A 13049-nucleotide genomic window follows, 5' to 3' on the forward strand; every position below is an offset into this window, starting at 1 on the left:
TTATTCATTCATTTGTTTCTATTGTTGCAACTTATGAACTACGTAATTTTTAGCTCTCTTCTGGTTAAACTTAATTAATCAATAATTGATATTCGACTGATTTTTTTCATGATTAAATAATTCCAGCCGAAGTAAAAGTTATAGCAGAATAGTGAATATAGCAGCTCATATTATTATTTTTTTCATCTTATCAATTTTCGCGTGATGATAGTTTTTTTCATTTTATTATTGACATTATTATTGGTAAAATATCAAGGCAAATCAAGGAATGCGAAAAATCAAGGCATAAAAACTATTATACTCTGTTTTACCAAAAAAATATATAGATATCATTTACCTCTTTCACTCTCACTCATTTTTAACATTCACAACTTATTATTTTTTCGTGATAGTGTATGTTTACAATATGTATAGTGATTTTGTGTTACTCTCTCAAATCAGTTATACAGGACGTATTTACACTATATGCAAGATATATCATGTTTCATTATGTATATCTATTTTATTTATACTATCAAGGTATGAATGCACTGCATGCCAGAAATGAAGAAGCGACCTCGCGTTCTTACTCCTTTCCTTAATTAATTAACATTATTATTGATAATTATATTTAATTATTATTATTATTATTTATTGTTATATTTAGTTCATCATTTGCAATCCATTAATAATTTGTCTTTATAAATATTCAATAACACATCTGAGTCCTATGTTTGTTTTGCGCATTCAGAAACTAATATAGTCTTAAACAAAAGTAGTAGAATTATAGTGCGTCGCTAAGAAATCAGCTGTATGGATTTATTCTAATTCAATCTTGAGCTTTATCAACGTAGTATTATATGTTTGATATGAAAATATTTTTACCGGTTTTTTTTTTACAATAATTGATAGATTTCAAGGTGATTACAGATAAAAACAAAAAACAAGAAATAATTTTACATCTATATGCGCGGCGAAGAATATGACATAAACAGAAATTTTATAGGATTCAATTATATTTATAATGTTTCATTAAATATACTGCAACGTGTATATGTATTTTTTGTTTATACTTGATTTAGTAACGTGGATAATAATCTGTAACTTTTTTTAATGTTTATTAAAATCAAAAGAATAACACTATTAACACTATTAACATTATTTTTTGCTCTTTGCATATAATACACCCATTTATACGCAGCTCAAACATATGTGTGTACGTGTAGATACTTTTATGCACACACATAGATTTCGAGCTTAAATATAATAACATTTTTATGCTCAACAATGAGCACGTCAGATTTTTTTCACTTTAAAAAACCCAAAGAACGCAAACAATTTAACAGGGTCTTTGGGTTTCGAACCTGTTGATGCCATCTCAAATGACGTCGATAAAATCATTCCAAGACAAATTTTTTCTCTTTTATATCTGCAGTTAAGCTACATTTCTCCAGATAAAATAATTTAAAATTTCTTGGAATAAAATTCAAAGAATGTCAGAAAGATTCAAAGCTCTCTTTTGATTTTATGCCAGAAAATCTCTACACCGTCCAGTATAAATTTGAAAATTAAAATAGTACCGATAGTTTAAATTTAATACATCTTCCGTCTCGAGTTTTCAGAATATTGCATTGATGTAAATTACTCATACTCTACATAATTTCTTACAATATTAAAGTTTTTTGTACAGAGAACCTATTGTTACTGAGTGTATATATATATTTATATGCTCTTTTTGAGTAGAGCCGAAAATAAAACTAACATTTTTTTCATATTGACCAACCAAAAAATTTCTGAATAAAACTTTTCTATAGTTATGTTATCAATTCATCACTCTATAGTATCAACTTAGTTATTTTTAATTTTTTTCACGAATATATATTATATTTATATCATTTATAGAAAATCGTGTCATTTTGCTAAAGGTATTCATGTAATTTATCTAATGCAACAGACAAGAAAACGTCCTGTTTTCCTAGTTTTTGCGAGTGTGTTCAATTTTAAATCCTCTGTTTTTTCATAAATATATAGATATAATATCGTCCTATCTCGCGCACACTTTTTTAAATATATATTTTTTATAATCATAGGCCTCTGCTCTTTTTTGCACACACTTGCTTGTGTGTATAGTTATGTCTGTAGATGTGCATCATTTATAATCGTGCATACTTTATGTATATATATATATATATTTTACTATATATATATCTTTTTTTTATAATTCCGGAAAGGTCGTCATGAATCATTGTCCCTACATATGTTGATCACCATTGAATATACATTGATATACGGATTTGTATACAACATGCATATAAGAACTTTGTCGCACATAACATGCTAGTTCGAACAAAACAACAGTTATTTCTTTTTTTTTCGTCAACGCTCCTTTTGGTTTTACTTATATTTATATTAATAATAATATATATCACACACATATTATCATTTGGCGATTGTTGATTTTGGTTTTTCTTGTTACATTTTGCTTTTAATTATCTTTTACACATTTACGGGCTTGAATAATGACGAGCTTTCGCGAGCTTATTAGGCATTCAGATTTTCAAATCATACTTTTTTAATTCATATATTAATAATAACTTTCTTTATAATATAATAATATTCCTATAATTATATTAGTAGTCCAGCAGTACTAAAGATTTCCCTTCGATTTTTGTCGCTGTCGCTGCGTGTTGAGTTTCTTGAATTGTGTAGCACTTGAGAAATGTGAAAAAAGCGCAACCAGATAAAGGAAACGTATCGCGAAGCGAAGATCGTGGTTTCTTGTCAAACTCACAGGCGTGTTCAGCAGTTCCAGACTGTGAATCACAAGCACAAAACGTACACACGCATTTATGCACACACTTGCACAGGTATGACCAAGTGAGAAAAACTGGTCATGCGGGTGTCTGTTATCTGATTAAGCCACGTGCTGTGGGTGCGTGCATCGTGCATCGACGGAAACTTTAGTACCGCTGCATGGGCTAGTTGAAAGAGTGTCGTCATTGATACGAGTCTTTGTGGAAGGTGTCGCTCTTGTGGAACATCCGACGATTTTCTCTGGTCAATTCTTGGCTCGCAAAGTTGTTCTCGGACTTGGGCCGCGGTAGCAAGCAGGCCGGTAATGATCTTAATTCCATACTGTGGACCTGCGAATTTTATGGAAAAAATGAGAAAACCTATCAAGACGTGTAGCAAAAAATATTTTCGTTTAAATCATATACTTTTGATCATAATCTGCTATCGCTTATAACGTGGTTGTGAATCTAAAAAATAATAATAACCAAACGATTCAAAAATTAAAAACTTTTTTAATCGGAAAAAATTGGATATCGTTAACTTAGTTAATCGGTTATTAGTTTAGGTGTAATATTAGTAACATAAAAATATTCACGTTAAACAAGTAAAATTAATCAAATAATCCATTTGCCAAGAAATTGAATTATTTTTCATTGTAGGAAACCAGAGTGACAATAGAGAGACGTAATTTTTGTTTGTAACCACAGTGCACAACCAGTTTTTAGTCAATCAGTTATACAGCGTAGAGTGAATTGATCGAAGTAGGTCAAATTTTCTGGTCAGTTACAGTTCGGTACCATCTTTTTTCATTTTTTTCTCTCTCTCTCTCTCTCGCCAATGGGATTTGCTCCATGCACAGGTCGTTATTTATTTTCCTCGCGGCTGCAAAAAATGGCTCCGCATTGATCGTGAATTGTTGCGCCCGCTTGCGCTTGTTTTTAAACAAGCTCTATATTTATACAGTGTCAGCTGTACTATCTATTATACCTCGTCTTTTATGCGTAAGTATGTTTGCTTTGAATTGTCCAAAATGAAAAATGAAGAATAATAATAAAGTTATCCTCGATAATTTTTTCGCGCACAAACGCGCGCGCGATTAATAATAAGAGAACAAATTTGAAACCTATTTTTTCCGTTTTGTCGACTTCTAATCTGATTGAATATTTACCGATTCTTCGCTGGCACTGGCATGCGCCGCCTGCTCCGCCAGTGCGTTTACAACGGCGTTTATGGTCTTTGATTCGCTGCCGAGGTCCTCCTCGCGATGTGCGACCAAGTTCGGATTCTTGCCTATCTTGTTTAGCCTGAAATCGTCAAAATGTCGATTAAGCGTAGGGAATGTTGCACGATACGTAACCATCGATTAATCAGGCCTCGAAAACCGTAGAATAAAAAAAGAAACTTTCGGCGCATCTGCCAAACCTCGCTTGATTTTTTTCACTCCGTTGCTTTTCCAGCGCGTACATGAATTAAGAATTTTTTTCTTTTTCGAATAGGGTTCAAGTGTGCATTAAGTTTAGTTTCGTTAATTTCAAGTGCTCTCGGAAAAAAATGTATATTTTTTGCAACCACATCCATTAAAAAGTGTTCTGAACATTGAATTGCAGTAAAGATTATGAACATACAGTGACCCAATCACGGAATTATCTTAAATTGGTGGGTAGGGTAAAAATGTGTTGACACAAAGTCATTAGTTGCTTTTGCCAATCAAATAGTATAAATAAACATAAAATCAACACACAGGTAATTCAACCTTTCAGTCTATTTGCCAAGACTAAATAACTCAATGCCAATTGCCAACTCGAACCTTATTTTTTAAATTATTTTGCAAGTGTCAAAAGTGGGGTGAAAAAATCAGGTTGATGCAAGGCCAAAGTTTGTTTTCTTTTTCAACTACAGTTTGATTAATGATGGAATAATAAATTAAAAAATCTGAGATGTTCTGAGATCGAGGGTGATCCGTTTGCATGAAAAGTTGCCGTTGTTAATTGATTGGGCGATGTAAAAGAACACAAATACTTGTAAAAATATGTAATATTACTTAGCAATATAGCAAACAACACTGTATTATAGCGATTAGCGGTACAAGGTGCGGATAAGTCGAGACAAAACGGTGAATTGCTCGTTGGGTATGTTGCAATTTTCCCCTCGACTATTCCAACAGTTTTCATAGGGAAATTACCAAGTCTTGCCACCGTTTTGTCTTTTCATTCAATGCTTTTTGGCGACAACCTTTCTGCAAACGTTCCGTTTTCATTTCTTTGCCATATTTTTTTCATTTTATTTTTTCGCATATCACTTGTTAAAAAAATATTATCATTGTAAAATCATTGAGAAAAAAGGAAGAACCGCACGACTGAGTTACCACCGCGATAAGGATGTCAGTTCAGACAGTTGCCAACTGCTAACATTATCACTCGAGCGACTCAATTTCCTTATCGTTATCGTTGCTTTCGCGCATCGAATCGCACAATAGTCGATAAGGCAGATTTTCATCGCTGGCGTCACCCACGTCGAAAAGCGCGAGGTTTTCCCGTATTACGTATGTATAAAACTCTCGCGATGCACGAATCAATAAAGATACTTTTACGTACAAAATGAGCTAGAGCAAAGTATTAAGAAGAGAAGAGAGGGCGCTTGAATTGATCGAGCAACAAATAAAGAAGATGATTGTCACGACTGATTTTAAATAGATTTGAAAAAAAAGGAGAAAAAAAATACATCGAAGTGAAAGAGCTTTTGATATCGATGCAAATCAAAATGGAACGATCAACAGCAAGTAATTTGGTTTGTTACTGGTTTGAAAGTGGGTGGAAAATTGAGGGGTAAGTTTGAAATCGACCAATCTCGCAATATTGAAAAGATATACAACGTGAATTGAAAAGTTATAACAAGTGATAATATACATGTATATGCAATGCATATAATAATAATATAGCGGAGCACACCAACTCGATATTAGAACAAACCCTAACCAAAGCTTATACCTCTCGGCGGCCACGCTCTCCATCGTGCGCCGCATGAGGGGATATTGATCGAGGACGGCGTTGAAATGATCCACCGAGAGGCTAAAGAGATTGCAGTAGGTCTCGGCGCGCACCGACGCCACTCTGCGGGCATTCGTGAGCAGGCAGATCTCGCCGAAGTACGAGCCGTCGCTGAGCGAGGTCGCCACCTCGCCGTTGGCCATCACGATGTCGACGATGCCCTCCTGGATGAAGTACATCTTCGAGCCTATCGTGCCCTCTTTGATGATGATGTCGCCTGCAAAGTGGCCATTAACGCGTGTGTGTAGAGTTACCGTTATTTGTCTGCTTGCGCGGTTTTGATCGATTTTACGAGGATCGTAATTGTTTGCTCGTACCTGGCTGGAAGACTTCGTATCTGAGTTTCGTTACGACGTCCGAAACAAAGTTGGAATCGGCATTGGCGAAGAATGGCACCGATGCTACCAGCGATCTGCAGTTGTAATTTATAACATCCTGTGTGATGCCAAACAGTGGCAAATAACGAATTAGTGCCATTGAATTAGAGCAGATGCATAGATGTTGCAAGAGAAACAAAAGTTCTTCGCAAAGGGCGCTCTCGTATACTTTACCTCTCGCAATTTTTCCGAAAGCTCGCCAAGAATGAGCTCTTCGTCGAAGAATTTGCCCTGATAGCGATGCTCGAAGTATTCCGTTATTCTCTGTCGCATCTCGCGCGGCAGTTTACGATAGGCCATGTATTCCTCGACTTGTTTCACCTATAAACAATCGCGGACAGTGTGAGAGACAAATGTATATAATACTCGCTGCGCGCGACAAATGCCAAGCGATTTGCCAAATCTCGCCGACCCATTTATCAGTCACAGAGTAAGCGGGAAAAGGAGACGGAGAGATGAGTCGCAATAAGCGGCGGCGGGTCACAAGTAATTAAACGATCGGCTGTACTACTACAAGACGACGCATATAACGTCGCGCGTGAGCGAACGAACACGGGTCGTGATCGATGATCGATGCGAACTTAGGCGGTGGCGTGGGCAGCATACCTTTTCACGATATTGCCTTCTCGAGGAATCGAGCGATTGGATGAGATTCGTCGCGTGTCCGAGGAACAAGGCGTAGCACGTCGCGCCGCTTATCATGCTCAGCATCGTCAGCCACATGTCCGTGAGCGATTGTGGCGGAAATCGACCGTAACCGATGCACAGCATGTGGGACATCGCCTTGAACAGCGCCCACGAGTATTGCTCCAGCCAGAATGAATCCTGTTAAAGCCGGAAAATGTTGGTTTTATTATCATCATCATATATAATGCGTGTATCATCGTAATAATAAATTGTCGAATCGGAGTTGCCGGCCTCACCTGGAGTTCGTTGATGGCGACCCAAGAGTTGCTCGGGAAACCTTGCAGCATGGGTACGAGAAATTGTAAGCAGCCGCTCCAGTGGCCAATGAGGAGCATCATGCAGATCAGATTGAAGATCCGCATGAACACCGACGCCATGTTCAGGAACTGTCAAATAACAAGTTCGAATTTTTTTCAATTTAGTCTCTTTGCTATTGCTCAATGGAACGACTGGTATTGCCCGAACGAATACCCAAAACCCACCCGCACCGTTCTCTTCCCCTCCTTTGATTTCCATCGCAAACAAATTTTTAGAGAACGTAAAATAATAAACCCACCCACAATTGACTTTTGCGATTTACTTTCCTTTCCTCTTCTTTTTTTTTAGAGAAAAAAAAATTTTTCCCTTTTTTTACTGCGCCCCCACACAATCACACCTCGCCCACTCGTTCTATAAAGGCAAAGTGCAGCTTAGCGTGGTATATAAACTCGAATGCACTCGCATCCGCAGGTACAAAAAAGGAGTACAGTAAGCAAACTTTGTGCAGAGTATACACTGAAAAAAAATGGAATAAAACCGGGTTGTAAAATATGTATAATAAACCAGAGACACGCGACAGCACTAGCGCTTTGCCTTTTGTTGTTTACATTCTCGCTTCTTTCTCCAAAAAATAATAATAAAAGGGTAATCAGAAAAATAAAATAAATGTTGGTAAGAGAAAAATATGAACAATCATAAAGAAGAAGCAAATTAATTGATTATGCGTATGAGTCAAAAATAATAATGATAACATAGAAACGAACGATAAGACAATCGATTGAAAATAAATAATAAAGTGCCAATAAAAAATTTCGTTTGTCGATCATATATGTATTCGAGGATATAAACCCTCGACCTTTTTTCAGGAACAACGTTGGGATGAATGAATTTCGTTTCTTATTCATGTACGAGTGAAAAATTGAGAATGAACAACGATGCTCCCTTGAATCACGAAAATCTTGATAATTTCTTCGTGTCGACTGCTCATTGTAATACTTTTAAAATCGAAAATATTTTCTCGGCATGCTACATTCGTTTACAACTTGTACACAACCGAAGAAATGAACGTAAGAAAATCATGATTACAAGGTTTGAATGAGCACAAATCAACGTCTATGCATTGTTGCTAGGTAGGATGTTTGGAGATAAAGTTTCAGAAAATAAATTAAAAAATACATTCTCAGATTTTTTCAATGTATGTTTTTAACGATTGATGAAAGGACACTGTATACACGCTAGATTACTGCACGTACCGTAGGAATTTTATTTTATAATTTAATGGCAAGAACTGCTTATCTCGATTGAAAATTCGACTGCAAACTCTATAGGATTAATCTGCGTATTTTCAATGAATTATGCAACATAAATGAATCTGGCAATTCTGTAATACAATAAGTGACGAATGCCCAAAATTAGCGCGTGAAAAGCTTGCAGATAGGAGAGACTCATCAATAATTCAAAAGTGACGTCGTCCGTCACGCTCTGTGAATACGATCGGGTGTAAGCAGTTCCCTTCATCGGCGGCGACATTTTCGATCAAAGGTCACTTTTCAAAATGACTATAGTATATACGTTTGTTTAATACTGATTTCAGGACTTCGCGTAGGAACGTGCAGCTCGTCGTTGAAAAGTCCACATTTGGCGCGCAGTAATGGAAAAAAATTACGGGGCACAATCTAGATGGTCACTAATCTTGTCTCTTCGGATTACAAGACTGCCATAATACTATCCCCAATCCACGGGATAAAGAGAGCGATTAAAAAAAAAAACAGATGGTACACATAAACTATGTTTCAACGATATACACACACATTGATTGTTTTGTAATAAACATGGTCGAGTAAAATAGATAATGCTGAAATGATCGGATTTTATAGACAATTGTATAACGCACACACATGATATTCGTGCGCGACATAAATTAACATTTTAAATTTCAAGTATTATATGCAATTAGGTATCGGTTCATTGAATTTTTGACACATCGACAAAACAATGTCATCAAGAGCTATAGAGATATGATCTATCGACTGATTTACGCTAATATACACTATTGTTGAATTGTAATTAATAATAAAAAATGTTGCATAAAATTGAATGACAATTGTTTTAGTACTACTTGAAATATATATTTGTAAAATTAATAATAAATACGCTTTTAACATGCGTGTGCGTTGAAAAATCTGAACTAGTGGCGAATTTTACTAGAGTAATATAGAAAATATGATATAAAATCGTGCATTCTTTTCTTGGTATACACAAGTGTGACACGATCGTTTGAAAATTTAAAAATAATACTCCAATGTGGTGTAAAAAAGAGATACCACAAATCAAAATGAATTTATTATAAATGAGAATACGAGTTATCGAAAAGGTTAAAACATATATGTACGTTCTCGGAGAGAAAAATTTATATTCCGTAGAAATGACAATGATATCGAAAAATAAACTGAAAATAAATGAAAAAAATACCAAAAGGGTAACTGAACATAAGAGGTTAATTAAATTAAAAATACACAGACAATTTGAAATAACACTTGTACATACTGGGCGCTCTTTCTCTTCCCTTTTTTTCTATTATAATTATTTGTTTAATCAACAACCAATTACAAACATCGAACAAGAAAAAAAGAACACAGATAAATTAAAAAAACACATGTCTTTTCAACGATACAAATTATGCGTAAGCATTGAAGCCATGCGAAAAAAGCACAGCTGAGCCAATTAAGCAGTAAAACAACACCAAGATCATTATTTGTATGAATATAAATAGATATATGTAAAACATCCAAACATCAAAAAGTCTCTTGCAGACAACAATGAAGCTTAAATGCAGCCTCAAGCTCTATAATCCACACAAAAGCACAGTTAAATCTTGAAGCTTACAGACAAAAAAAATTATCTATTGGAGCTATTGTGATTAGACTAGTGTTAATGCGCTATAGTCAAACACGTATAAAAGTATAAATTTTTTTTACGACGTGTTTTTTTATCACCCCTCTGGTAAGGTATCAATGCACCAGATAAGAGGTTTTTGTCCTTTTATTTATAACCAATGAAGTCGTTAGCGAGTATATAAAAACCGGAAACGTCGTAGTGGCTTTTTCCTTTCTATTTTTTGGTTTGTCTAAAATAGTGGTTAAAATTCTAAAGGCCTATGTTATAAAAATGAAATCTCATACGCGGGGGTGGTAATTTAAAGTTAATTATAAATCAATAATGAATTTCTATTTATCATTCATTGACAACAAACGAAAGGAAAATAACCTAATCAAAGGTACACGTTTCCGGATAGTTATGTCATCTTCTTCCTTCGCCAAATCGCTAATTCGAAAAGATTATCATAAATAAATAGATAAAAACATTAAGAGATAGATAAGAATAAGTAGAGTAAAGAAAGAATGAGAGAATCTGTCAAAGTATATACGCAGTTACAGGGGCGTTTTTATTCATTTTTTTTTGCAATAAATAGTAGGAGCAAAAGCGACGTACGTTTGTATAGAATATAAATAGGTATATAATTAAGTGGTGATAAAATAATGTCGTCTGATTATGGCGTCCACAATATAGACTATGGTCTGTTTTTGACTCAACAATAACATTCGTTTAAACGTGACGTAATTTTCATAATGTTCGTCTGTATGTCTGTGAGTGAGTGTGTAATAGTTAGTATAAGTGTAAATATATGTGCCACACAGCAACACACGGCGCGATCAATGTACAGATAAGCGACAACAGAGAAGGGACGCCCAAAACACGTGCACATAAATGCTTTCTTGTTTTTGAATATAAATATTATATTTTGAATTGTAACAAGAAGTTTTGTTGCTCTGCGATGGCACCACGTTTAACTTTAGAAGAGTCATCCTACACATGACAGTCCATATTGTTTGAATATTTATAGGTTTTTTTTTGCTTTTCTCCTCAGTATTGTGATGTACGTAAATAATGACTACATTCAGCTAACAAAAACAGTGTACAACATTATTGAGTTACTTTTTGTAAATGTCAATAAAAATGACAATAATATTACGGTATATCATGTTCTACTGCAAGCTTTCTATACAGACTTTATGATTTTCCATCAATCTGCAAATTTTTTCATACTGTTTTCAAACACCTTCTGTGTTCATACTCCAGGAATTATTACTATAAATGATCAAATTTCGGTACTATATAAAACCTTACAAAACAAGTTATACAGCAATGGACTTCATGCAATTCCCAAAAGGCAAGCGCGTTTCACAGCCTTTATTGTTTACGAACTAAAGTTATGAGAAAAAAAATCAATAACAAAAAACGAAAACTTCAAACGTGCCACTCAGGTACTAAATGAAATCTCTTCTAATCGCTATACGGGTGCCAATTAATGATTCACAAATGATTATCATTTTGATACGTTTATAAAAGCATTAACTATTAATATATTGTATATACTGATTCAACGAACATTAAAAAATATGGAAATGCAGAACAAGATAAAAAAGCAAATATAAATTTATAAAATTTGTACGTAGATGAATCAACGAGCCAATCAGCGTGCAGCTTCAGTATCCCCTCTACTATTCTCACACGACAAAAAACAACTTCCAATCGCAATGGAGACTTTCGGAGTTGCGCTCTGACTTTCATTGGAAAATTTAACAAGTCTCTATTGGATTTTGAAGATTAACAATATATAATGCGGGTTAAGAGCAAACGAGAAGCCGTGGAAAAACCGGTAGATTTTTGTTGTTGCAAAAAAACACTTATTAAGGAAAACAAAAACAACGTTCGGTGGGAGTGCGTAGGTTGTTCAGAGCTTGAACGCGGGTTTTTCACTTTCTTTTAAGGACGGGTTACCTTAAAAATAAGGTCGCTTTTGCTGAAACCAGACTTCTTTTTATTCATATTGTCAGAGCTTAGGCGCCCCCTCCGCTCAGTGCGTTTTTTTTGTAGGTTCTGCAATATCTAGAAACAAAAGAAAGCCGGGACATAGCAAGACATAGTAAAGAAGTGAAAAAAAGATTATAGACATTTTTTTCGCAAAAAATGAGATTCTCCTTTTGTTATTTTCAATTGTATATTAGTGAGACAGTGTTGATAAAATAAATAAATGTCGGGTGAAGACAGTAAAGTAGTTGGTTGTTTTACTTCGTCAAAAATCATTTTGTAAATAAATTGTTTAGTAAAGTATTGAAAGTCAATAGAAAATGAAGAAGGAAATTTCTTTAAGTAAGTTTGTTAGTCGATACGCCATTGATATAGAACATGTCTGCAGAGTATAATTAAAGTATTAAACGTAACAAGATGCAATAAGTGTAAATAAAATATAAGCCAGGCCCTTGGCAAATTTATGGTATTAAAAAGTTTTTAGTTATTATTTTAGATTAATTGCTTTTATTATTAAATTTTAAGCTCATAGCACAGTATTTCTAGTATACTCGACGTACTTGTGAAGCTTTCTTATGAACAGTTCTTTCGTGCAACTATCATCGGTTATGTAAATCTCCAAAATCTGATATTAAATCTGTTCGTTTCCGATGCATTAAAAGTAAAGAGTATACAAGTTGACCAGCAGCACTACAAATAGTTGTTATTACATGAAAAATTGTATAATAAATCAAATTTTATCAAGAGCACATTGCTCATGAGTCTTATAAATAAGCATTATGTTCTCAGGCAGCATAAGCAATCTGTTTTAGTTCAAGCTAACATCCTCTCACTTGTCAAGTTTTAAAAATAATGAAAAGTAGGTTGGGTAATCCAGGTTGGCAAGTATTTTCGGTCAACTTGCGACTCACACAATTAATATTATCATACATATAAAAAGTTTTAGTGAAAATGCGTTTTTATTATTTTCATTTTATATTTAGTTTTAGTTTGAGAAAGTTTAATATCATTTGTTTAATTATTGTGAAAAAATGAG

At 34.4% G+C, this 13049-nt stretch overlaps 1 protein-coding gene across 10 annotated transcripts in view; it reads right to left on the reverse strand.

Moving 5' to 3' along the window:
* LOC106649634 (potassium/sodium hyperpolarization-activated cyclic nucleotide-gated channel 3) overlaps positions 1-13049 on the reverse strand; it is a 94860-nt gene continuing 81811 nt past the window's right edge. For 4 of the 10 annotated variants that reach the window (XM_023457611.1, XM_023457609.1, XM_023457610.1 and 1 more), the window contains 8 exons: positions 11984-12091; positions 7120-7269; positions 6803-7021; positions 6371-6517; positions 6137-6254; positions 5748-6036; positions 3941-4076; positions 1-3122 (listed from right to left, as the gene is read on the reverse strand). In XM_023457611.1, the coding sequence (XP_023313379.1) occupies positions 2976-3122; positions 3941-4076; positions 5748-6036; positions 6137-6254; positions 6371-6517; positions 6803-7021; positions 7120-7269; positions 11984-12091 (1314 nt within the window). In that variant the 3' untranslated portion in view covers positions 1-2975. Of the gene's footprint in view, positions 3123-3197; positions 3240-3940; positions 4077-5747; positions 6037-6136; positions 6255-6370; positions 6518-6802; positions 7022-7119; positions 7270-11983; positions 12092-13049 lie in introns of all 10 variants that reach the window. The other 6 variants (XM_014367114.2, XM_014367112.2, XM_014367117.2 and 3 more) reach the window with 5 other exon arrangements.

The sequence above is a fragment of the Trichogramma pretiosum genome, unplaced genomic scaffold (assembly GCF_000599845.2).
Source record: "Trichogramma pretiosum strain Unisexual culture from Peru unplaced genomic scaffold, Tpre_2.0 scaffold43, whole genome shotgun sequence".
NCBI lineage: Eukaryota > Metazoa > Arthropoda > Insecta > Hymenoptera > Trichogrammatidae > Trichogramma > Trichogramma pretiosum.